At 38.2% G+C, this 26,570-nt stretch overlaps 1 protein-coding gene across 1 annotated transcript in view; it reads left to right on the top strand.

Annotated features, from left to right (window-relative positions):
• Window positions 1-335: 335 nt before the first annotated feature.
• Window positions 336-26,570, top strand: part of PRKG2 (protein kinase cGMP-dependent 2) — a 93,758-nt gene continuing 67,523 nt past the window's right edge. The window contains exons 1-2 of the mRNA XM_049630717.1: window positions 336-803; window positions 23,354-23,520. Of these exons, the coding sequence (XP_049486674.1) occupies window positions 343-803; window positions 23,354-23,520 (628 nt within the window). The 5' untranslated portion in view covers window positions 336-342. The remainder of the gene's footprint in view (window positions 804-23,353; window positions 23,521-26,570) is intronic.

The following is a 26,570-nucleotide window of genomic DNA, read 5'->3' as shown; positions in this document are numbered from 1 at the left end:
ATTGCAGTCTTGTTGTGATGCTTTTGACAGCTGTCCAAGGAGAACGACCAGAGAGAACAGCAGGTAACTCAGGCCACTTGTGCAAAATGCTTAGGTGTGACACCTGCGCCGTCAAAGGGACAGGGAAGAATGAATCCAAGGCCAACTCATGGAGAGATCAGGGAAATCAGTCAATAGCTTTGCTTCCGGAAGCAAAGGGAATTTATTGCTTATCAAATAATGATGGCCGCTGTGTTTCTATTTATGAACCAGATCGGAATGAGGAGTGGTGGGGGCTGTGGGGTGGTGAAGTTCCACTATGTAATTGCCGGTTCTCTGCCCTCTCTCAGGTCCTTGAGCAAAATGGGAAATGGTTCAGTGAAACCCAAACATTCTAAGCATCCAGATGGCCACTCCGGGAACCTCACCACCCATGCGCTGCGGAGCAAGGTGACAGAGCTGGAGAGGGAGCTGAGGAGGAAGGATGCTGAGATCCAGGAGCGGGAATACCATTTGAAGGAGCTGCGGGAACAGCTGTCGAAGCAGACCGTGGCCATTGCTGAGCTCACGGAGGAGCTCCAGAGCAAGTGCATCCAGCTGAACAAGCTTCAGGATGTGGTGCATATGCAGGGAGGAAGCCCACTTCAGGCCTCTCCAGATAAAGTGCCTCTTGAGGTCCACCGGAAGGCCTCGGGATTGGTCTCCCTCCATAGCCGGAGGGGAGCAAAAGCAGGGGTGTCTGCTGAACCCACCACCCGAACCTATGACCTCAATAAACCCCCTGAATTTTCTTTTGAGAAAGCAAGGGTCAGAAAGGACTCCAGGTAAGAAGTTCCCACACCCTTTTGACTCCAGTAGCTTTAAGATTATGAAAGACTAGGGTGATATTTTTTAGGCCGCCTCAGTGGAAAAGAGATAATAACCCTTTCCGATTTGGGGATAGAGGGACTTCTAAACTTGGTTTGGTTTGGATAAGCAAAACTTTTCTTTAAATCAGGAATTGCGTGTTAGCCAGACTTTGGTTTGTGGTGCGTATAACTGAGGAGCTGAGTTTACGAAAGTCATTTCTATGATCTCGAAAACCCTAGGGGAGTGAAGAGGTAGTCTTAGGGAGTCTCCCCTTCTCTCTGTCTAAAGGAGGGGATTTAAAGGTGTACACAAATCACAGTGAACTATGAATACGTATAGCAAAACCTGCTTGCTAGCACTTAGTCAGCCAGCGTCATGAAAAAGGAGTAAGTTGGATCCTCCAAGGAGGAGGAGTCCATTCATTCGTCTCACAGGTGAAGCTGAGTACTACCACCTGCCAGCCACTGTGTTAGATGCTAAGTGTATATTAGTGAGTAATAGGCACAGAGCCTTTCTCGGGGAGAGATAGACAGTATACACAAAAACAAGGAGATGCTGTGTAATTATTAATTGGGATACATGATATGATGGAAAACAACAGGATAGTACGGGTGTCTGCGATTAGGGAGAGAGAAAATCAATGGAAAGTATTACTATCCAATTTTCTTTTCAACTTCTGTTCTTGAATATCTCTTATTTAACTCTTCCTTCTCAACTGCAGTTTTTCTGCAGACAGAATTGGGACTCTCATGGAGGCCTGGCTGAGGAGGTGACTTTTATCTGGGACCTGAAAGAGGGAAAAAAGCATAGAGGAGGTGGAAAGGGCATTTCAGAGAGAGGGAACAATGGAAAGTTAGAATTAAGTTTGAAAATAAAGATTTTTTACAAGAACTTATGAAAGTTTATGATAGCATTCTTGCACGTGTGTGTGCACACATGTATGTGTGCATGAGTGTGCGTGCATGTGTACATTTTCTAACTGAAGGTTGAATTTCCTAAACAGGAAAGATGAACTAGAAACATCCCAAGTTAGGGTCTCATTTCTGCATTACTTTTATTTTATTTTATTTTTTAATTTTTTTTAATCCTTATTTATTTTTGAGAGAGAGAGAGAGAGAGAGAGCGGGAAGCAACAGAGAGAGAAGGAGACACAGGATCCAAAGCAGGCTCCAGGCTCTGAACTGTCAGCACAAAGCCCTATGAGGGGCTCAAACTCATGATCAGTGAGTTCACGACCTGAGCCAAAGTCGAACACTCAACCAACTGAGCCACCCAGGTGTCCCTGCATTATTTTTAAGCGAATGAATATTTATTAGATAAAATTAAATCTTGTGCCTTGATAATGTCTTGGCTGAGCCTGAATTTCTCTCGGAAAATGCAATATTTGTGAATTTAAAACAAATTTTAACTTACTCATAAACATCAGTCATATAAATCAACGTAAAACATCCGACTTAAACAAATAAATGATTAATTTTGACAACAGAATTACAAAGGGAGGTTTAATTCATCAATCTGTTGACAGTCACATAGTGAGTGATCAATAAATATTTGCTAAGGAAACAAGTCATGCTGGATTATTAATCATAATACTCTGTGGCTGAAAGAAATCTGATTAATGTTAGAGTCCAGAAGAATTTGTTGTAAGTCAAGAGTTTTATTATTAGTTGGTTTAGAAAGGTCTTATCTATTCCCTTTGCAAAAGTAACATTTATTTTTAATGGTGTGATTTCAGAAATTATAAATGTTACAAACTTGTGCTTCAGAAATTGGATATCATCTAGTGTTCTCTGTTGATATAACAGATATAAGCATATATAGTAATGTATATGATATTACACATTGTGCATTATATTGTATTATATTGCTATTTCTGTTTAAGCACAATATATTATTTATCCACAAAAATCTTTCAGATAGGAATGTGATTGTATATCTGAGAGAAGCATGAAAGAATTGGATAGTCAATCATCTGCTTTGACCTTCTTCCTACATACTCTACCAGGTTTCTCTTGAGCAAAAATCATGTTCAATTATTTTGTTCCAAAGACTTGCCCATCTTGAGACAGAACACCATTATCCTAGTGTTAAGTAACTGAACAATCCAAGATAAACATGTTCCTTTGTGTTTCTTTATTAGCTCCATTATAACCAGGAAAAGAAAATCAGTAGTTAGGTACAATTTCTAGAAAAGAAAATCAGTAGTTAAGTACAACCACCTATCTTAGTGAGAGGGACAAGGGAGGGAAGATATTAGAGCTCTTGAATAAGCATTGGCAGTGATTCCCCTCGTCATAAAGGGAAGCCAGATGGGTACAAGTCTACGTTGAGGTCATGATGAAGAAATAGGCTAATGATTTTTAATGATTAAGTCCTGAAGAGATCAGACTAGATCATCCCTGCCCTCATATTCCACACATACTTTCATAGAGCCTTGTGCTTCTGAATTGAAAAATTAATTAGAATTTGGGAATCACTCTTTTTCATTGATTGGTTTGTGCCTCAGGTTCTACAAGTAATGCCGTGCTCACCGCAAGTGTAGCTGCCATCTGTCACCATACGATGCTATTACAATACCATTGACTGTATTCCCTATGCTGTACCTTTCATTCCTGTGACTTACACGTTCCATAACTGGAAGCCTGTACTTCCCACTCTCCTTCACCCATCCCCCAGCCCCCTCCTTTCTGGCAACTAACTACCAGTTTGTTCTTTGTATTTGTGGGTCTTATTCAGTTTGTTTGTTTGTTCTGCTTTGTATTTTAGGTTCTACATATAACTGAAATTATACGATATTTATCTTTCTGTTGACTTGTTTTACTTAGTACCATACCCTCTAGTTTCCACCCATGTTATCACAAATGACAAAATCTCATTCTTTTTTATGGTTGATATTCCACTGCATACACACACACACACACACACACACACACACACACACACACACACCACATCTTTATTCATTCATCTATTGATGGACAATTGGGTTCTTCCAATCTTGGCTATTGTAAATAATGCTACAGTAAATATAAGGGTGTACATACCTTTTCAAATTAGTGTTTTCGTTTCCTTTGGGTAAATACCCAGCAGTGCAATACTGGATTGTAGGGTATTTCTATTTTAATTGTTTGAGGAACCTCCGTACTGTTTTCCATAGTGGTTGCACTGATTTACATTCCCAAGAACAGTGTCTGGGGGTTCCCTTTTCTCTGCATGCTTACTAACTCTTGTTATTTCTTGTCTTTTTGATAATAGCCATTCTGACTGGTATGAGGTGATATCTCATTTTGGTTTTGATTTATATTTCTCTGATGATTAGTGACGTTGAGCATCTTTTCTTGTGTCTGTTAGCCATTTGCATATCTTCTTTGGAAATAGATTATGTGTTTTTGACTGGAACTCCTATCTTCTGAGATGGGGATTATGACCTAGAGAAGTTTGGGAAAACTATGTAGACAACATAGGACCTGTGTTCAGTTTTAGGGCAAGGCCACAGAAAATGAGAATGTGCCTGTCAGATTGAAGTGGGCACAATAGGGTCACTCTTAAACTGCACTGAACCAACAGTATATCATAGTCTTTTTCAGTGACTTGGCTTTGTACCTACTGACCATTTTTGAGCTTCTGAAGCATGCAATTATGTGGGCACATAGACTGTTTCTATAACAGGTACTCAGCCTTATTGAAGTATCATAAATCATGATGAGTCAGAGCACTCCAGTATGTCAAATGCTCTGATCTCTGATTTAAATCTATTATGGTAAACAGCAGAGGATTTAGAGCTAGAAGAACCTTAGAGATTGTTTCATGCTACCCCTTTTCTTGGAGAAGGGGGGAAGCAGGTGCAGGAGAGTTGCCGAATATGCCATGGTAAGTGGCAGAACTAAGATTAGAATCCAAGATTCTTGACCTTGAAACCAGTTATTTTCATTTACAATCCTAGTACTTAGAACTCCCCACAAAAATCAAAGGCCTCAAGTCAGGCCAGTTTAGGTACCAGCCTGATTTATTTTGATATGCCGCACTGCTTGGTGGGAAGAACAATGGTGCTTCCTGGCTTCTTCCAAGCATAGCTGAGCAGAACTTATCCATTGCATCAATTCACCAAGTGCTGGATCCTCAGAGCTCGGGCCTGTGTGAAGAGGATACAGGGAATGGACTTGATCCACCTGATAGCATAGACTGTGGTATCCGTGGGGGGCATGAGTGGGTTCCCAAATGAGTACAGTGCTTCTCAAGACTGAGAACTGAATGTCACTGGCAAAGGAGGGTGAGGAAGAGTTCAGATAGCATTTCTGTCCATGTCTGACCTGCCTTGAGTACCAAGACAACCATGTATTCAGAGGTCAGACCTTTCACTGAAATTGAATTTTCTGTTTATGTAGACATTGTTTAGCAAACTTCAGCATTGGCAGAGCAAAATTACAAGCTCATGCTGAATGTCTGGTGGAACACAGGCAAATTAATCAGAGACATCTGGCAAGTTGCTAGTATGACTGCCTTTCGCTAAGAATGCAAAAACTATCATTTGAAACCATTGTTCTTCCCTGAAAAGGAAAGATAAAACAAAGACTTGCCATCTGACTTCAGACGTTGACTCTAGTTTTAGGAAGGACAATTAGTTTCATTTGTCACTCCCATCCCAGGAGCAGAATAGGTAAAAGTGGAAAATGCTAGTGAGTCATCCATTTAAATAAGATCTACATCAAGGGATTGAGGAAGAGTATGGTTGTTATTATTTGTGTTTCCTTTGTAAAGCAGGGCTGAGCATTTGAATGTGCAGTATAGAAATGTAGCTCCTTTATTGGGCAGGAGTGTTTGTATGGAATGACTAAGAATAGTAATAATAATAGCATTTTTATATCCCTAATTATGTGCTGGGCACCATCCTGAATGCTTCACAAATACTGGATTATTTAATTCTCACAACAAACCTATACGATAGATATGATTATTTTCACCCTGTTCTATACATGAGGAAACTAGGACATGCAAAGTTTAATTACTTGCCCAAGATTACACAGCTTTTAATATCAGAACCAGTATTCAAAACCAGAACATCTGCTATCTCAAGTCTGTTCTAACGACTCCTCTATACCACTTTTCCAAGATGAAAATTACATTTTAGTTGGGAAGTCTTGTAAAAATTCAAATATATAATTAGAAATAGATGCTTTTCTAATGCTTTTTTTTTTGTATGATTACAAACTGCTTCTGGCTATTGTTATTTCTCCCAGAAAATTATGCTTCCAGAAAGTGCTGCCCTGTTCTCAGTTCGCAGTAGAGGAAAATCTTGCTGCCTATGGGAGGGAAAGAAACTTTTTTTTTACTTCCACAAAATAGCGACTTAGATGCTGCTTTTTCAGAAGTTCCATGTCTAGATTTCACATCAATAGATTATTAAATATTTTAAAGAACATATGTACAGACTTTTAATAATCAGTTGGATAGTTAAAAAATTTGTGCATATGCTTATAAATACTATTGCCTTAACTTGAGTCTTCTGAAAAGCAGAAAATGAAACTCCCTATGTAAGGAAAGAAAGAAGAGAAAAGTCCAGTTGTGGGGTGATCTGATAACAAGAAGCTGTGGGTGATGGCAGCGGGGTGATGTGTCTGATGAAAGTTGTCAAAATGTTTGAAAACAGAGGTTCTGTTCTACAGAAATGGTGTGCATTTAGACACCCCAATCAGACCTACCTACTCAAGGATGAAGTAGGAAAACCATTACTGGTTAACTGCTAGATGTCTGTTGTTTTCTCAATGTTATCTCATGGAGGTAGGACACTTGCCTAATGAGGTGAGTGTTGCTCTTCCATTGCGTCAAAGAAGATGCAATGAAAGTTCAGAGTCATTCAACAATTTGCTCAAGGTCCTGGTGTTGGTAGTTCCTTGAACCAGGTTTTAAATCTGTGTCTGCCTGATGCCCAGTGTGTGTTCTCTACCACGGTGTGCACAGCTCAAACAGAAAGTGCAGCCTGCAGTGTGAATGGCTGCCCTTGGGGGTGTGTGTGGAGGGGAAGTGGGGGAGGGTGGTGCTGTTTAAAAAAAAAAAAAGGAGAGGTAAAGAGTGCAGGCAAGTTGAGGAACCTGCCTAGAATTAGGTGGCAGTTGCCTGGACATCTTGGTGAAGTTAAGTAGGTTTTGGCAGACTTTCTGAGTCCTGGCCCCAGTCCCTCTCACTTCCTGCCTCTGACTTTCCTTCTTTCTGTCTAAGAGCCAAAGGCCCTGGGCTCCTTCTCATTGCACACCCACACTCGGGCCCTCTCGCAGCTTCTGTGATGATCTTCTGCTTGGTTCATAGCCCCTCTTTGTTCCTTCTCACTTGATCCTCAAATCTGTCAGTCTGCCAGTTGCCAGGTGTTAGGAAAAATGTTTCCTTAAGCCTCGGAACACGCTGGGCACTCAAGGACTCATTGCTGCGAACAGTCAAGAGTCCAAGTGCTTGTGTAAGTTCCCAGCTGACTCCAAGCCACCCCTCACCTTGTGGTCTACGTGCCTGAGAGTCCTAGCAGGTACTGTGATGTTCTTATACCACCCAAAGACCAGTAGCCTTGGCTCGCAGCTATGTAATGTCCAAGATTTCCTTTAGTCCTCAGGTTAACACATTCAATTCAGCAAATATTTATTGAATATTGAATTTCTTAATCAGAGAAGCTCATTCTTGAATTTTGTTTTTCTTCCTCTTTTGCTTCCCTTTTCTGTATGTCTTTCTGTCTCCTCTCTCCCATTTCTTTCATGTATACTTTTATAAATTTTTTTAATGTTTATTTATTTTTGAGATAGAGATCATGAGCAAGGAATGGGTAGAGAGAGAGGGAGACAGAATCTGAAGCAGCTCTGAGCTGTCAGCACAGAGCCTGATGTAGGGCCTGAACCCATGAACCGTGAGATCATGACCTGAGCTGAAGCCGGATGCTTAACCGACTGAGCCACCCAGGTGCCCTTCATGTAGACTTTTATTTTGTTCCCTCCAAATTTTCCTCCATTCTTAGTATGAGAGTAGTCAGTGGCCACCAGTACCAATCTCAAGTAGCCATCACAAGGCAGGCACACTGCACTATGACTGAAGTTAGAATTAACCTCATTTATTTTCACAGTAAACCTGCCACCCAAGTGTCATTGCCTGCAGCTTAGCAGGCATAAGTAACTAGCCCATGGCCACCATTAGTAGTGTAAAGCTGTTTAGCCTCACCTCGTTGTCAGGACATCTGCTACTTAATTAGAGCCACTCTGAAACCTATACTCATTTTATTTTGCTTGCTATCATATTAATTTATACAATATTTGTAGTAGTTTGTGGGTCTGCTTGGCTACAAATAAGTTCCTCCAGATGAATTTAGCAGTGCTCGCCCTGAACCACTGTCCTGAAAGCCTGAGCAGTAGCCTCCAGCGCCCCTCATTTACATCTTCAAAGTGCCTTCTAACTCGGTTTTTTTCTTACAGACATTGCATGCCTTTCTGCACACTACCCATTTCCTTGCTAGATTCGCAGGAAGAGTGTAGTAGAAATAGTAGAGTCAAGAAAACAGTGAATTTTTTTTTTTTTTTATCCTCGGGGCTTGTTGGATCAGAGGGAAGCATTGCCATTGACCTTTGCCTCCTAATGAGCAGTGCAGCTTCCAGAGGAGCCTCCCTTTTCTTTCTGGAAGCCTGAGCAGCTCTGCTCCTGTCACCTTGTTTTTCTAGGGTTTGAACTGCAACAGAATTCTCAGGAAAGGGAAAATATGTGAAGCCCAGGATAAAGCTTTTCAGTTTTTAGACTTTTTTTGGAAGTACCTTCTCTGTGAAGATACATTTCTTGTATTTATCTTTTGATTAAAACCGTTTCCTTTTCTTAAAATCTCATTTTAAAATTATTTGTCTCCTCCCCTCCTTGACTCTCCTTTGAATTATTTTTTAGTTATAGACATTTTAGTGCAGTCTTGTTTGACAGGATTTTTGTTTGTTTGTTTTTTATTTTGTTTTGTTTTGAGACCTATAGCTAGGAATGGACAGAGGATATTATGTATATAATTCATAGTAAAATGTGAGTGATCAAGAACTCTTAATTTCCATTCAGTCCTTCCAGGAGTAGATGTTTGTCATGTCAAATTAATTTTAATTGGTAAATTTTAGGCAGCAGTTTTTATCATCTTTTTGGGGTTTATAGATCAAGCTCTGGGAAATATGAAAGAAAGAAAGATCTGTAGCTTTGAGTTCCCTTTTTCTAGACTGGATGAGGAAAAGGGGGGTAAAAAGTGAATAGGTAATAGAAACTAGGGAAACCAAGGTATATTAGTTTTCTATTGCTGTGTGATAACCTACCACAAACCTGACAGCTTAAAACAACACATATTTGTGTCTCAGAGTTTCCATGGGTCAGGCATTTAGGCACAGCAATTAGGTCATCTTCTCAGGGTTTCACAAGACTGTAGTCAAAGAGTCAGCTGGCTATGTCCCTTTCTAGAGCTTTCTAGTGGAAGAAGTCCTCCTCCAAGCTCACATGACTGTTGGCAGAATTCAGTTCCTTGTGGTTGTAGGACTGAGGTCCCCATTTTCTTTCAGGCTGTCAGCAGAGGCTTCTCTCAGCTCCTAGTGGCTGCCCAGAGTTCCTAGCCATATTCTTTTCCCCAGGCCCATTCACAGCATGGCATACTTCTTCAGGGGAAGTTGGAGAGTCTCTTTACAGTTGACTAAGATGAAATCTTATGTTACACATATGGGCTGACCCTCCCATCACTGTTGCCATATAATGTTGTCAAGGAGCAAATCACTGGTTCCATATCACTCAAGGTTGGGGATTATACAAGGCTTGACACCAGGGGGTGGAGATCATGGGGCCATCTTAGAATTCTGCATACTACACTAGGCCCTTGTGTTTCCCTGATGTGAGATTCTCTGGCTAAGAATGTTGGCCATGCTGGGTATGTAAAGCTATGTATAAAAAGTCCAGAGCCTTGTACATGTGTGTTCCTAGCAGCATGTTGTGAGCTATTTATAGCAGCCCAAATGTGGAGACAACCCAAATGTCCACTGATGAATGAATAGATAAACAAAATTCCTTCTTGTTTTGTGCTACAACATGAATGAACCTTGAAGACGTTATGCAAAGTGAGTAAGTCAGACCCAAAAAGACAAATATCGTATTAATCCACTTATATGGCGTACCTAGAGTAATCAAATTTGTAGAGACATAAAGTAGAGTTGGAAGTTGCCAGGGGCTGGGAAGAGCAGAGAATGGGAGTTATTGTCTCATGGGTACAGAGTTTTAGTTTCGGAAGATGAGAAAAGTTCTGGAGATGAATGGTGATGATAATTGCAAAACAATGAGAATATACTTAATGCCACTGCACTATGCCCTTAAAAATGGTTAAAATGGTACAGTTTATATAATGTATATTTTGCCACAATTAAAACAAAAGTCCAGAGTCTTGGGGCTGACTTGACAGCATTGCCCCAGTGGCCTGGCTAGGACATGTTTCAGGTTCTGTATGGTTTCCTGGGAGAAGGGACAGGGGAGTAATGATTTTCTCATTTCTGTGTTTATTTGTAATATTGCGGCAGAGAATAAGATATGGAAAAGTCCTGCGACAAACGTTAATTGATTATTGTTAATTAATCAATCATTGTTAATTATTTGATAGTAAATGATTGATTGCGCAATGAACCTTCAATGGAGTCGTGTTCCCAGTGCAGTGGGAATACAGGGAAAAGACAGTTTCAAGCTCCCTTGCATCTTCTTGTTTACAGCTGTAATTCTTAACCTTAAGTGCACATTGTGATCACCTGGGGAGTGGTAAAAAATACTGATGCTTGAGGTTCAACCACCAGGGAGTCCTATTAAATTGGTTTGAGGTGAGCGCCCTGGGTATTAGGATTTGTAAAATCTCCCCAGACGGTCGTAATGTGCAGTGACGATTGGGAGCCAGTATTTGTTATAGGAACAGGCCTCCCTGCAGCTGACTCCTGAAATGTTCAGTTTGATGATTTAAGAGCAATACTCATTACAGACTTTTAAGGGAACTGTTTACCATTTCTACCTAATTACCATGCAGCACAATGATGATTATGCATATCATTGAGTGTGTCAGATTAACTTCCTTGTAAATTTTAGTTGTTTTCAACATTTCGTTATTAACCTCTGTTCTCTGATGCTCATGGGAATAGGATCATCTGCACACACGTAAGAAAGGGAGAGAGAAATCTTTGTTGTGAGCATGAAGTAACAGTGAACATGATTAGATTACAACCGTATTTAATTACATGGGCAATAGGGTAAGAAAGTTGACCGGAGAGTCATGCCCATTTTCTGATTACACATGGAATGACCTCATCTTTCACATGCTAGTTTCTCAAATAATAAACTTGTGCACTTATTTTTGTTTTCTTGTTGGTTTATTACTCAAAAGATATTTGGAAGAAGGAATTAAAGAGATGCTTCTATGCTTATTATCTGTGTCTTGTTTGGTAAGGTACTGACATTTCTTGTCTCCATCCTTGTCTCTGTACCCATAATTTTTAAACTAGGAGAAAGAAATTTTTTAAATGTATATTTATTTTTGAGAGAGAGAGAGAGAGAGAAGGAGAGAGCGAGAAAGCGTGCACAAGCGGGGGAGGGGCAGAGAGAGAGAGAGGAAGACAGAGAATCCGAAGCGGGCTCTGCACCGTCAGCATGGAGCCCGATGCAAGGCTTGAACTTCAGGAACCTTGAGACCGTGACCTGAGCCAAAGTCGGATGCTCAGCCGACTGAGCCATCGGAGAAGGAAGAATTGGAATGTGCTTTAGCTTTCTTAATCTTGTTGAGTTCCTCCTGTTTGCCAGGTGAGCTTGTAGGTTTTAGATAAATAAGAGGATGTTCAAGAAAGCATAGTCACAGCATCGGAGATTGCAGTCTCTTTGGGGAAACTAAAATGTATTACAGTCTTGTGTGGTTCATATTCTAAGAGGTGGGTGTACAAAGAAAGGAGGGAAGGTACTATGCCTCGTGGGATCGGGGAAAGTTTCATGGACAAGAGGATCTTGAGATGGATTTGAATGGAGGAATCGCTGGCAGGGAGACAAGGGGCTTGGCCCATTTGGGGACCTGCGAGTAGTTCAGTGGGCCAAGGGTGCTCTGAGCATGGGGAGGCCGAACAGGAGGACTGCCAGTAGTTTGACTGACATTGTGTAGGGTCTCCCTTAAATAAAGGCAGTCTTCAGTATAGTTTTTAGGGCTGTTTTGACTCGAAGGTTTTTATATTGCTGGTAACTTGCTGACTTATAAGAGTAATAGCTGTCCCTTAGGTAATATATTTTATGTGTAGGGCGCTGTTCTTAGAGGTTTACATTGTGAACACATTAAACTGTCATGGAAATCCTATGCCCTGTAGACTGTGTTTATTATCATTTTACAGCTGAGAAAACTGGAGATTAAATGACTTGCCCAGGGTTCTACAGTTCATAAGGGGCAGAATTAGGAATCAAACCCTGGCATTACAGCTTCAGATCTAGTGCCCTTGATAAATATGCTTTACAATATGCTTTCTATTTGTATATGTAATTAAGCTATGAAACACCACATGGGTTGTATGGCCTCAGCTTCTATGCTCACAAGAAATTCTTGAGAGATGACAGAGAAGGCAGAGGCCACTGGCCCCTGCTTTGCACTGAGCCTTATGCAAAGAAGGTTGCAGGGTTACGTGCTATGACCCAACAAAAGCAAACAGTGGGAACAGAGGCCTCTAATATTCAGGACCAGAGAAAGAAGATGGAACACCCTATATACCAAGAACTGTTGGTGGACTTTGACAAGTTAAACTTCCCGAAGCAGCTTAGAGAACAGAAATGTATTGCTTCCAAGAATGTCGGTTATGAAAGTGGGGGATGTAAAAGGATTACAGGAAAGATCACCGATGCTGCTGCCAATGTGCACGAACTGGAGATTCAGCCCTGCTGGAGGAACTTTGAACTGAACTGAGCCTCTTTGTTTCTCCCTGGTTTCTTTCCCATTCCACTCTTGCCCTCCAAAAACGTGCCATGAGTACTGCTATTACCAGCTTCTACTGCTGCCATTTTTAAAGTATTTATTGGCAGCTTATCTTAGTTAGTGTGCATGATATTCCTAAAAAGTAGATCTGATTACCATGCTCTGTTCATGGAGGACAAGTGGGAAATTTGGAAGGGTTCAGTGACTTGTCCAAGGTTGTACAGCTAGGATGTGGCAGAGCGGAGATTCGAACCTAGGATTATATATTTAATGTTTTATTTTTAGTTTTAGTTTTGAGACAGAGAAAGACAGCACGAGTGAGGGAGGGGCTGAGAGAGAGACACACATACAGAATCCAAAGCAGGCTCCAGGCTCTAAGCTGTCAGCACAAAGCCTGATGCGGGGCTCGAACCCACAAACTGTGAGTTCATGACCTGAGCTGAAGTTGGAAGCCCAACTGACTGAGCCACCCAGGCGCCCCAAAGCCATATATTTTTTTAATATTTTATTTTTTAAGGGGTGCCTGGGTAGCTCAGTCGGTTAAGTGTCTGACTCTTGGTTTCAGCTCAGGTCATGATCTCATGGTTTCATGGGTTCGAGCCCCACTTCGGGCTCTGTGCTGATTGGCGTTCTCTCTCTCCCTCTATCTCTCTGCCCCTCTCCTGCTCATGCTGTCTCTGTCTCTCTCAAAAGTAAATAAACAAACCCTAAATTTTTTTTGTTGTTTTTTAAAATTAACTTTTCAGTGAAGTACACAGATCATGAAGTGAACAAGCACAGGTAACCAACAAACAGATCAGGTAATAGAACATTCCCAGCACCACAGCCCCTCTTTCTCCCTTCTACTCTATACCCATTAACTACCTCAAAGGCAGCCATTGTCTCTCCTAGTATTATTATAGGTAACTTTTTGCCTATTTTTGAATTGTATTTTAATGGATTTAAAGAGTATGTACTCTACAGAATCTAGCTTGTTTGGTTTACATAGCTAGATTCATTTATGTTAATGTTATGTAGCCGTAATTCATTAATTATACCACAGTTTATCAATTCTATTGTTGGGCATTTGGTTAATTTTGGTATTTAGCAATTTTGAGTGTGACTTCCATGAACATTTTTGCATGTCTCTCTCTCTGTATATGTTTACCTATATCTGTATCTCTCTCTATATACACATTATGTCATGTATATATATGATTTATGATGGGTATATATCTAGGAGTGGAATTGCTGGGTAGTACATGGTGTCTAAGTTCACATTTAATATAGATTGTCAAGCAATTTTCCCAAGCGGTTGAACAAATATATACTCCCACCAGTAATCTATGAGTATTAAATTACTCTGCATCCTCAATGGCATTTAGCATTGTCAGTCTTTTTCATTTTAGCCATTCTGGTGGGTATGTTGTGGTATCTTGCTATGGTTTGGGTTATCTTTTCCTTGATAATTAACGAGGGAGGGGCGTCTGGGTGACTCAGTGGGTTGAGTATCCAATTTCGGTTCAGGTCATGATCTCATGGTTCGTGAATTTGAGCCCCACATCCGCCTGACAGTGTTAAGCCTGTGTGGGATTCTTTCTCTCTTTCTGACCCTCCCCTACTTGTGCTCTCTCTCTTTCTCAAAATAAGTAAAGGAAAAACAAACAAACAAACAAACAAACAAGGGTGAGCCCTTTTTAGAAGTATATATTTTCCATTGATGTCTGTTTTTCCCCATAGCTCTGCAGTATAACTGTTGTCTTAAATTAGGTATCTATGGGGGCACCTGGGTGGCTCAGTCGGTTAAGCATCCGACTTGGGCTCGGGTCATGATCTCACGGCTTGTGAGTTCAAGCCCCACATCGGGCTCTGTGCTGACAGTTCAGAGCCTGGAGCCTGCTTCAGATTCTGTGTCTCCCTCTCCCTCTGCCCCTCCCTGCTTGTTCTCTGTCTCTCTGCCTCTCAAAGATAAGTAAACATTGAAAAAAATTAAAAAAAAATAAATTAAGTATCTATGTATGTGTAGCTGGGTTTTTTTGACTTTCAATTCTGTTCCCAAGGTCTTTATTGTCCATTCTGGTGCCAAGAGTATCTTCTCTTAATAATTTTGATTTATAATAATTCTTGGTACCCATTACTTTAAGTCTGACAACTTTGTTGTTGTCCTTCAGTGTTGTAATGGCTATTCTTCGGCCTTTTATGACTAAGAATTTTAGAATCAGCTTGTTAATTTTCATAAATTTTTTCTCAGAATGTCAATTGGGATTTAATAGACCTTGATCAATTTTAGTAAAATTGATATCATTAAAAAATTGAGTCTTCTCATCCACATCTATGATATATGCTTCCATTTGTTTCTTTTTCATTTCTCTCAATATTTTGTACTTCTCTGTGGGGGTCTCACACACTTTTGTTACATGCAACCCTGTATAGTTGATTTTTTTATCTTGTTAAAATGATGTAATTTTTAAACTTTCATTTTTAATTATTTGATGCTGGGATATAGAAATATAATTGAATTGTTTGGAGAGCTTGTATCCAGTGAGATTGTTGAAATAACTTGTTAATTTTGATAGTTTACTTGTACATCCTTTTGAATCTCTCACTTATGCAACGTGTCTTTAGAAGGAATGGCAATTTTATTTCTTTTCCTATGCTTACATCTTTTATATTTTTCTTTTTTTTCTTTGTGATTATTTTTCCCACTCACCTTATTAAATTTGCTCAGACTTCTGGTTCAGGGTCAAATTGAAACAGCCCATTTCTGATATCTGGAGGGAAACTTTCAGTATTTTACGGTGTGAGATAATGATTTCTGTTTTTTGTTTTGTTTTGTAGATAATGTTTTATAATTTTGTAGATAATGTTCAGATTAAGGACATTCCATTCCAGTCTATTCCTAATTTGCTAAGGGCTTTTTTAAAATTTAGAAACCGGGTGGCCTGGCTGGCTGTCAGAGGAGCATGTAACACTTAATCTTGGGGTCATGAGTTTGAGCCCCACATGGGGTGTGAAGATTACTTAAATAAAACTTAAAAAAATAAAATTTAGAAATAATATATAGGTGTTTAATTTTATCAAATACTTTTTCTGCATCCAATAATATTTTGCAGTTTTTTAATCCTTTATTCTTTTTGTGTGGTTAATTACATCAGTTAATTTTCAGTGTGATTTAGAATACTTACTTTATATACTTGTTTTGTTTTCTGACTTTGCACTTACCATCATTAGGGATATTAGCCTTTAATTTTTCTTTCTTGTGATGTGGGTTTTGTTCTCAGGCTATTCTCATACTATAAAGTAAGTTGGGAAAAATTATGCTTTTTTATTTTCTGGAAAAGATTATATAAGATTAATGTTATTTTTCCTTAAGTGTCTGGAAAACTTAGTGGTAGTGTCATCTGGGTCTAGAATTCCTTTTGTGAGATATTTTTATCTTTTATTTAATTTGTAATTGCTAATTTTTACTTCTTGTGTCAGATATGGTTTGTTGCATTTTTCTTGGAAGTTTTTCATTTCATCTAAATTTTCAAGAATTGGTTACACTATCCATTCATTTTTTTCATATCTATAATATCTATAGGGATGTCTCCCTTCTTATATTTGATATTGATAATTATATGTTAATATATATGTTTATATGTTAAATTATATGTTATTTATATGTTAAATTATATGTTAATATTAATAATTATAAACACATAAATTGTATGTGTTGGTTCTCTTTATTGTACTTTTTTTTCTGTTTTACTATTTTCTGCTTCCATTTCATTGTTTATTTCCTTCTCCCTTTTCTGAGTTCACCTTTTTTTCTAGCGCTTTTAGGTGGACACTTAAGTTATTCAATCTTATCTTTCTTCTTTTCTAATGTATCTCTTTAATACTGTAAGTTTCTTAGCATGATTTATGTGCTCCTCACAATTTTTGGCATGTCACATATTTATCATTTATTTCAAAATATTATCTGATTTTTCCTTCTAATTTAATCATTGATCAGAGGGCTATTTAGAAATAAATTGCTCAAAAAATGTTCAATTTTCAATTCACACTCAATTCTCAAACATTTGAGAATTTTTTGATTATGCTTTGTTATTGATTTCCCTAGCTTAATTCTACTGTATTCAAAGAACATATTTTGTATTTTTGAGACTTGCTTTATGGCCCGCCATATGGTCAACATTGATGAAGGTTTTTGTGCACTTGAAAAGAATGTGTGTTCTGAATTTGTTGAATGCAATCTTTTGAAATATCAGTGAGGTCAAGAAATTAAGTTTGATAGTCAATTGTTTAGAACTATGTTCTAACTAATTTTCATCAACTTTTTCCATTGGTTACTCAGAGGGATGTGTTAAAATCTCCTAATTGTGGATTCATTTATTTCTTCTTTTATTTTTGTCAATTTTTTTTCTATATTTTGAGGCTATTTAATTAATTGCATACACATTTAGAAATATTTATATCTTCCTGATCATACCAATATGAAATATCCCTCTCTATTTCTGGAAATGTAATTTTTGTTGCACTCTACTTTCCAGTATCAAGAAACATTTTCTTCATAATTGGTGTTTACATAGTATAAACATCTCTTTCTACCTTCTTACTTTCAGCCTTTCTATGTCATTATCTTTAAAGCATGCTTCTTATAAGTAACACACATTTAGTATTTCCTTTTTACTCTATTTCATTTTTCAATCTGACAGTCTTAGTGTTTAGTGTTTTTGTCTCTAAGTAAATACAAGTATTTGCATTTAACTCTAACATAATACTATTTGTTTCTTATATGTTATACTTCTTTGGTTTCTTTTTAAATTAGATGTATTATTAATTTTTTTAAGAGAGAGAGAGAGCAAGTGGAGAGGGAGAGGGAGAGAGAGAGAGAATCTTAAGCACCTGATGCTGAGCTCAATCCCACCACCCTGGGATCATGACCTGAGCTGAATTCAAGAGTCAGATACTCAACTTACTGAGCCACCCAGGATCCCTGAATTAAATATATTATTATTCCATTTTCTTTTCTGTTAGCTTCCATTGAAACATTATTTGGCTGATTTGTAGGGGTTACCCTAAATTATAACATCTTCTATAATTTATTAAATTTCTAATGTAGATTAGTACTTGCATCACTTCCTGTACCTTAAATTATGTTTACTGCCACCCTTCCCCCTCCTCACAACTTGGCTGTGGTTCTCAAACATTGTATTTATCATACATTTTATTTTATTTTATTATTTTTTATTTTTTATATGAAATTTATTGTCAACTTGGTTTCCAAACAATACCCAGTGCTCATCCCACCAGGTGCCCTCCTCAATACCCATCACCCACTTTCCCCTCTTCCCCACCACCCATCAACCCTCAGTTTGTTCTCAGTATTTAAGAGTCTCTTATGGTTTGCCTCCTTCCCTCTCTGTAACTTTTTTCCCCCTTTCCCCACCCCCCTGGTCTTCTGCTGAGTTTCTCAGGATCCACATATGAGTGAAAACATATGGTATCTGTCTTATTTCACTTGACTTATTTCACTTAGCATAACACTCTCCAGTTCCATCCACATTGCTACACATGGCCAGATTTTATTCTTTCTCATTGTCAAGTAGTATTCCATTGTATATATAAACCACAATTTCTTTATCTATTCATCAGTTGATGGACATTTAGGCTCTTTCCATAATTTCACTGCTATAAACATTGGGGTACAAGTGCCCCTATGCATCAGCACTCCTGTATCCCTTGGGTAAATTCCTAGCAGTGCTATTGCTGGGTCATAGGGTAGATCTATTTTTAATTTTTTGAGGAACCTCCACACTGTTTTCCAGAGTGACTGTACCACTTAAACACGGCATTGCTATTATGCTATTACTTCTTTATAAAGACAAGCTTTCTTTAGTCATCCACATTATTACTTTTTCCATTGCTTCTTTCTAATGTCTATTAGTTTCCATCTGGGATCATTTTGTTTGTGTGGAGCTCTCCACTATTATGAGTCTGTTGCCAATGGAATGACATTCTAAAGTGTATTCATTTCACTTGTATTTTTAAAGGCAATTTTCACTGGGTAAAGATACTGGAAATAAGCATTTTAAAGCTTTTTGGAGATATTCCAAATATCTGGCTTTCATTACTTCTGTTGAGTAAGTCAGTTATATTGTTGGTTATTTGAGGTAATGTATCTCTTCTTTATCTGCATTGTAGATTTTTCTCTTTTTATTTGGTTTTCAGCAATTTGACTATGATGATCCTAGGTATGGTTTTTTTTAAAGATATGTTTTGTTTGGAGTTCATAGTGTATCTTGTCTGTGATTCAATATCTTTTCATGGATTTAAGAAGATTCTTAAATATGATCCCTATATATATTGTTTCAGTCCAATTCTTTCCTTTTCTTCAGGGAAGAAATTACACCTATGTCCAAATTCTCTGTGATGACTCATACGTCTTCTATGTTTTGTATTGTTTTTGTTCTTGTTGCACTATTTTCCATCCTATATTCTCCCTAACTGCCTATGTAGATATATTCTACCTGCTTATAGTGTTCAGTTTCTAATCCTTTTCAGCTGTGTCTTGCAGATTTTAAATTCATCTGTCGGATTTCAAGCTTCAGATGATGTATTTTTCAGTTCTGGAATTTCCATTTGATTAAAGCAAAAAAAATTGTGTTCTCCATTGATAGTCTCCATTTTGTTTTTGATTTTATTAAAAATAATTAAATACAATTCTATTAAAGTCTGTCTGATACCTACAATATCTTGGTCTGTTAGGTCGGTTTCTGTTGTCTTTTTTCTCTTGGTCTTCAGTCATTTGGTCTTTTCTCCTGCTATGCCTAGTAACTTTTGATATTTTGCCAGATACTCTTTAGGGAAAAACTCTAGAGAAAATTTGAGTCTCTAGATTTTGTGAACATCCTATGGAAAACACTTACCTTTGCTTCTGGAAGGCAGGCTAGGGGCAAATCATTTTAACCAAAATAGGAATTTGTCATTTTGAAGTTGGTTTTCAGTCTTTTCCAGAGCTAGCCTCTTTGGGCTGCTGTATTTACTCATAGGTTACAGCCCTGCAGTTGTCCCATCTGAAATCTTGGATGTTTACCAGGATTCTTCCTTCATGGGGTGCCTTGAATATTGACTCTGGTCTTCCCAATCCTTTGAGACTGCCAAAATTCTGCTCAGTGCTGACTACAAATCAGCAAATGCCTTGAAGGGAAAAGCAGATACGAATGTCAAGCTCATATTATCTCTCTCTCTCTCTCTCTCTTTTTAATGTTTATTCATTTAGAATAATAGAGAGAGAGAGAGAGAGAGAGAGAGAGAGAGAGAACATGAGTTGGGGAGGGGAAGAGAGAGAGGGAGACAGAATCTGAAGCAGGCTGCAGGCTCTGAGCTGTCATCACAGAGCCCCATGTGGGTCTTGAGCTGGTGAACCGCCAAGATCGTGACCTGAGCTAAAGTCAGATGCCCAACCGTCTGAGCCACCCAGGTGCCCCTATATTCTCTAGTGGATCATGGCTTTTCAAGCTGTTATGTTGATAGGTCTCCAGTGCTTTCAAAGCAGGTTTGCAGTATATTAATTTAATTAGTTTTTGTAGTTGTGTGAGTATGGAGAGTTGTTCTGATAATAGCTTGCCTATCATAGTTGTAGAAGGAGCAGTAAAGTTCATACTTGTAGGCACTGCTATCTGTTGCCTCTTAAACAGATAATTCAAGAGAAGACCCGGTCCCTCAAAGATTTATAATCTGGTTTGGAGGAAAAGTCATGGAGACAACTCTTGTCTAATAATACAATATTATAATATGGTTATTCAGTAAATTAAGTTTAAAGAATTTGAGGCCATGGACCATGTTTAATAAATTTTTATATCCAAAGTAAATGTTTGATAAAATTTTTGAATTTAATAGACATGAATATAATACTCTAAGAGTTTAGAGTAGAGTTAAAAGATTGTGTGAACTATAGCATCCTTGCCTAGATCATAATGGGATAATTATAAGGTTTGGGCTGGTTGAGGGGAGAAGAAATTAAGTTAAACTGGAGGAGAAAACAGAGGCTAAGCCTAAACATAAAGCTGGCAGGCATAGGAGACAATGAAGATACCAGCCTGTCTGTAGCAAAGGGTTTGTTTTATGAAGTGAGTACTAGATGGATGGAGTAGAGCCATGTGGTGGGAAATGGTGAATACCAGATTGTGGGATATTGATTTTCTTCTATGGGCAAAAGGGTTTTCAGACTACTTCCATGGAATGTTCGTAGAAGTTAAGCCAAAAGAAGAAGTAAATATAACAGACATTGAGGTTTGGGAAACATTGGTTTAACAGATTTGTTTACTGAAATATTTCTTTGAACTCTGAAAGTATGCATTGTAAATTTCCAAAATTGTTCAAACTCAGCACACTCTTGCTTATAAAAGAAGAGCCCTTCTTGGAACATATTTTGGGAAATTAGGGTATGTGTACATTGATGAAACACTAGCTAGAATGTTACAAGATCATGGAAGGCCCATGAAAGATGGGGCTTTCTTGGTACTGTTCACAGTTCTACTGCTTGCTCTGAGAACATGTAGCAAAAGTATTTTCTCAGTATATATTAAATGAATGATTTTTTTTGGGTTTAGAGGATAAAGAAAAAATGAGATCAGAATGAAATCAGGTTTTTTTAGCAAGATTAATCTGATAATATAGTATAGAATAGAATATGAGGGAAAGAGGCTAGAAGCTGAAATGTTAAAAAAGAACGTATTAAAAGTTTTCCGACCTAAGATTTTTTTTTTCTTGGACTGTGGCGACATCTTTGAAAATGGAAAATAAAATGGATAACAATGATATTTTGTAAAGAGAAATGACAAGATTTGGTGATAAATTAGTTGCAGGAAGAAGTAAGTTTTCAAAGTACTCAAAAGAGTTTGTATGGCTCTGAGTCACTATAGGGCAGAAGGAATTTCTTCATTGTTTTCTTAATGTAGCCTAATGATCTGATGGATGCGGTTTTGAAGGAAGTATCCAATCCCGTGAAAGTTTACTTTATGTCTACTTTATGTTTGAGAACTTTCCGTGTAGAAAAATAGCACAAGTTTTGAAACAGTAAAGCTAGTGATGGGAAAGAGTTTGAATGAAAGATGCAGAAAAAAAAAAAAAAAAAACCCTGTTTTTAAAAATCATGCTGAATTTGGGGCACCTGGGTGGCTTAGTCAGGTAAGCGGCCAACTCTTGATTTCAGCTCAGGTCATGATCTTGCAGTTTGTGAGATCAAGCCCTGCATCAGGCTCTGAGCTGACAGCAAGGGGCCTGCTTGGGATTCTCTCTGTCCATCTCTCTGTCCTTTCCCTGCTTGTGCTAACTCATGCTCTCTGTCTGTCTCTCTCTCTCTGAAAAATAAACTTAAAAAAAAAACTACATAAAAAAATCATGCTGAGGGGCGCCTGGGTGGCGCAGTCGGTTAAGCGTCCGACTTCAGCCAGGTCACGATCTCGCGGTCCGTGAGTTCGAGCCCCGCGTCAGGCCTGGGCTGATGGCTCGGAGCCTGGAGCCTGTTTCCGATTCTGTGTCTCCCTCTCTCTCTGCCCCTCCCCCGTTCATGCTCTGTCTCTCTCTGTCCCAAAAATAAATAAAAAACGTTGAAAAAAAAAAATTAAAAAAAAAAAATCATGCTGAGTTTGACTGAAAGCAAGTATGTTGTGCAGAGTCTAACTTAGCCCACAAATTCACTTTTCTGCCAGCTCAATAATTCTATAACAGCTGCATATAAAGTATGTTGATTAAAACATTTGAAAGTTATGGTAATTAAGATTGGGTAATTATTTGAAGCTACTTCTCTTCCCAAAGAAAACAGAGTATTTCAGGATTATCAACAAGAGGGCCTTGGATTTGAGGAATGAACAGGTTATGAGACTGGAAATACATATTCTGTCTAGTCTAGATATGCTAAGAGTCAAAGTCTAGGAAAACCCAGACTACCACCATCACCTCCTATGTCTGATCTAACCTAGTGAGTCCCAAGGGAACTGACTGCCTTGGCTCAGAAGAGGCAGGGGATGGAATGGAAGCCATACAGGCTTCAGACTCACAGACTTGGATTTAAATCCTAGAGGGAATAAGTTGCTTGCTTTTTAGGCTACTTATCCATAAAGTAACAATAGTGATTATTTCACAGGATGGTGATAAAGATTAAATAAGATATAAAATAGCTAGTACTATAGGCACTATGCATGCAAATATACATGAATAAATGAAAATAAAAATGAGTACTGTGTTGTAGTTTCTTAAATACACCTTCTACCAACCAACCAGATTTTCTGTCCACCTAAAAAAAAAATCATGTATCATGTTATTAACATTAATCTAGGGATCTTGAGAGATGCTACACTTGTGATGATGGCAGCCAGGAGTGATAATAAAATTGATGTAATACCAATTACAGAAAACTATTCAAAAATACGTTCAAAGGTTTTACATGTAAAGTAAGGCAGTTACATGGGTCAAGTGTTGGTGGGACTAGAAGAACAATTTGTCCTGGCTGGAAAAGTTGTAAGTACTAGAATCTGAATGAGGTAAATCTAAATAGCAAAACATGGTTTTCATTAATTGTAACGTAATCTCTTTTTGCCATTACACCAGCGAGAAGAAGCTCATTACAGATGCCCTTAATAGAAATCAGTTTCTGAAGAGACTGGATCCTCAGCAGATCAAAGACATGGTGGAATGCATGTATGGTAGAAACTACCAGCAAGGGAGTTACATCATTAAGCAAGGAGAACCAGGAAACCATATCTTTGTGCTAGCAGGTGGGTTTCACAGGTTTTTCCAGTTCCAGTTCTTACATAACAAATATTTTGCCTATTGCCTTATGATTTTTTGCAAACATTTATAAAAATGCAAAACCGGTTGCTCTGTTTGTATGAAACCATAACAGAACGAGCTCATGAAATAGTAATATTGTTTACCTAATCATAATGGTGATTATAATATTTACTGAGTGCATTTTATGTGTCAAGCATCCTACTGAGCACTTTATAGAGAGATCTCATTTCATCTTCTCACCAACTCTGTTAGGTAAGTGCTGTTATCACCTTATTACTAATGTGGACTTTGCCACAGAAAAGTTATGTAACTTATGCAAGGCCACAAAGCTCATAAATGGTGGAGGTAGAATGCAGATGTAGATAATCTGACTCGTGTCCGTACTTCTAATCACAATGCCACCTACCCAGCAACTGCAAAAAAGGTGTTTCTATTTAAAATACTGCTGCTTATGTTGACATTTTTAGGTTGTTGTAGGAGGATAAAGAAAACAATTGTTTTTGTGGTTCTGTAAAATATTTGGGTTATATACGAATGCTTTCAGAAGATAATTTAGGTACATGTAACCAACATGTGAATCAAATGGAATGCATTAAGATTAAAACTGGTGTCTTTAGAACCATTTAAATGGTTTTCTCCATATATAATTATAGGAACAGGTTTACATGCTGGGTAGATTTTAATAATCAGATAGGCAAAGGATTTCTTAAATGCATACCAAATGCATGCCTTATAGTAGTACTCAAAAAATGATTTTTGTTAGATATAGAGACAAGAAATTATATGAACAGGGTGTATGTTTAGTGAACACCTTCTCAAATTCTGAATTGCCCCAACTTCTTGAGTTTTAGGGAAAAAGTTAAGGTGGCTTACCCAGATGGAGTGGTAAATTGAGACATGCTGTGGCCTTTTATTTTATACTGTAGTTCCTGGCAACCTAAGAATGCTTTCATGATTCTTGTTTCCTTGGGGGCCTTAGGTGTAGGGCAGAAGTTGCCATTCCAAACAAATTAATAAATATGTATTGTTGTATTTATACCATATAAAAGATTGTTTTCATATGCTCTGATTCCTTAGACATGCTATTTTCATAAATATTGGTGTTTATTTGCCATAAACGTCTCTGTAGACACCCCTAAAATTATACAGTCATTCTCAAGAAATTATTCTCCCAAGAATTATTCTAATTCTATGGCCTGAATTTAGCCAACCTTCAAGTTTTTGGGGACGATAATCCAGGGCAGTTCCCCCATCTTTCAACTTTTCTCTTGGCCATTTCATTTCTACTTTAGCAACACCAGAAACTCTGGCATGAAAAAATAGATCATTAACTCAACAAATTTTTATGGAAGCTGTTAGGAAAAGATGAGAAACTCATGTCAGCCCATCTTGTTCCTTGCCGATAACTCCAATGAAAGACTAGGGAAGAGAAGAGTTAGAACAGAAGCCAGCATCAGTACAGTCATTGACATCAGGGTTACAGCACACATGGAAATGAAAATTGGACAGTTTCTTATTTGAATAAATTATGGTGTTATCTCAGGACTGACTTGCCTGATTTAACTGATTGGGCAAATTAGTTAATTAAAAATCTCCCTTTTATAATATATGGCATGAATAGCAAATATTAAAAGCATATTTAGCTTAAACTTTGATATTCCATATAATTCTTTAGTATTTCCCAAGTCCCATGGGTCATACTCAAATAGAAAAAAAAAACTTTAAATGCATTGAGACCCATGATACAAACTTGACGGTACCACTAAGTGGTTTCAGTGGAGTGGAATTTAGTTGTAATGAGAAATTATTAAATTTTGTATTATATCTGTAGGATTTGGAGCCAATGCAGCTTTTTTTCTTACTATAATGTAAGTTCTATCAGAATAAGTAATTTAAAAAATTTCCTCAACATTTTTATTCATTTTTTGAGAGACAGAGAGACACAGAGTATGTGTGGGGGAGAGACAGAGAGAGAGGGAGACACAGAATCCGAAGCAGGCTCCAGGCTCTGAGCCATCAGCACAGAGCCCAATGCGGGGCTCCAACCCACAAACCCGCGAGATCATGATCTGAGCCGAAGTAGGCTGCTTACCGACTGACCTGCCCAGGCGTCCCCAGAATAAGTATCTTTTGTGTCTCTTTGGCAGTTGTACCAGTTCCTGCTACAACATAGGTACTCAAATCAGATTTGGTGAATGAATGGCTGGGCAGAGATGATTCAGAGCTGCTTAGTGGTGAACTAGGAGAAGGAAAGATGAACTCTTCAAGGGAAAGAGAATAACCCACCATTTTTTCCCCCTCGAAGAATGGAGGTCTCTTTTGCATGTAGCTTTTTGTTAGGTAAGGTTTTATTTACACTCATTTTCAAAAGGAAACGAGAAGAGAATCACTGGGGCCAAATAATTGTGAGGAGGTGGCCTCAAATACTGCCTCTCCCTTTCCTTGATAGGTACTCTTCTTTCTCATTTTTATAAGACTTTATTTTTTCTAGAGCAGTTTTAGGTATGCAACAAAATTTGGAAGGAAATACAGAAATTTTTCCATATACCCCTTGTTCCCACACAGCCATGGCCTCCACCATTATCAACATCACTCACCAGAATGGCGCCTTTTTTTTTTTTTTTTTTTTTAAATCAAGGATGAGCCTATATTGATATATCATCAAAGTTTACCATAAGTTGCTGTTGTACCTTCTATGGGTTTAGAGAAATGTATAATGACATTTATCCATCATTATAAAATCATGCAGAGTATTTTCACCATCCTAAAAATTCTCTGTGCTCTGCCTGTTCATCTCCCCTGACCCTATCCCTGGCAACCACTGGTCTTTTCATTTTCTCCATAGTTTCCCCTTTTCCAGAATGTCATATTGCTGGAATTATACAGTATGTAGCTTTTTTAAATTGAATTCTTTCACTTAGTTGTATATGCACTTGAGGCTCCTCCTTGTCTTTTTGTGGCCTAATAGCATCTTCCTTCCTTCCTTTCTTTCTTTCTTTCTTTCTTTCTTTCTTTCTTTCTTTCTTTCTTTCTT

Source organism: Panthera uncia, chromosome B1 (assembly GCF_023721935.1).
Source record: "Panthera uncia isolate 11264 chromosome B1, Puncia_PCG_1.0, whole genome shotgun sequence".
NCBI lineage: Eukaryota > Metazoa > Chordata > Mammalia > Carnivora > Felidae > Panthera > Panthera uncia.
The sequence above is the reverse complement of the archived record's forward strand: the minus strand, read 5'-3'. Positions and strand labels throughout refer to the sequence as shown.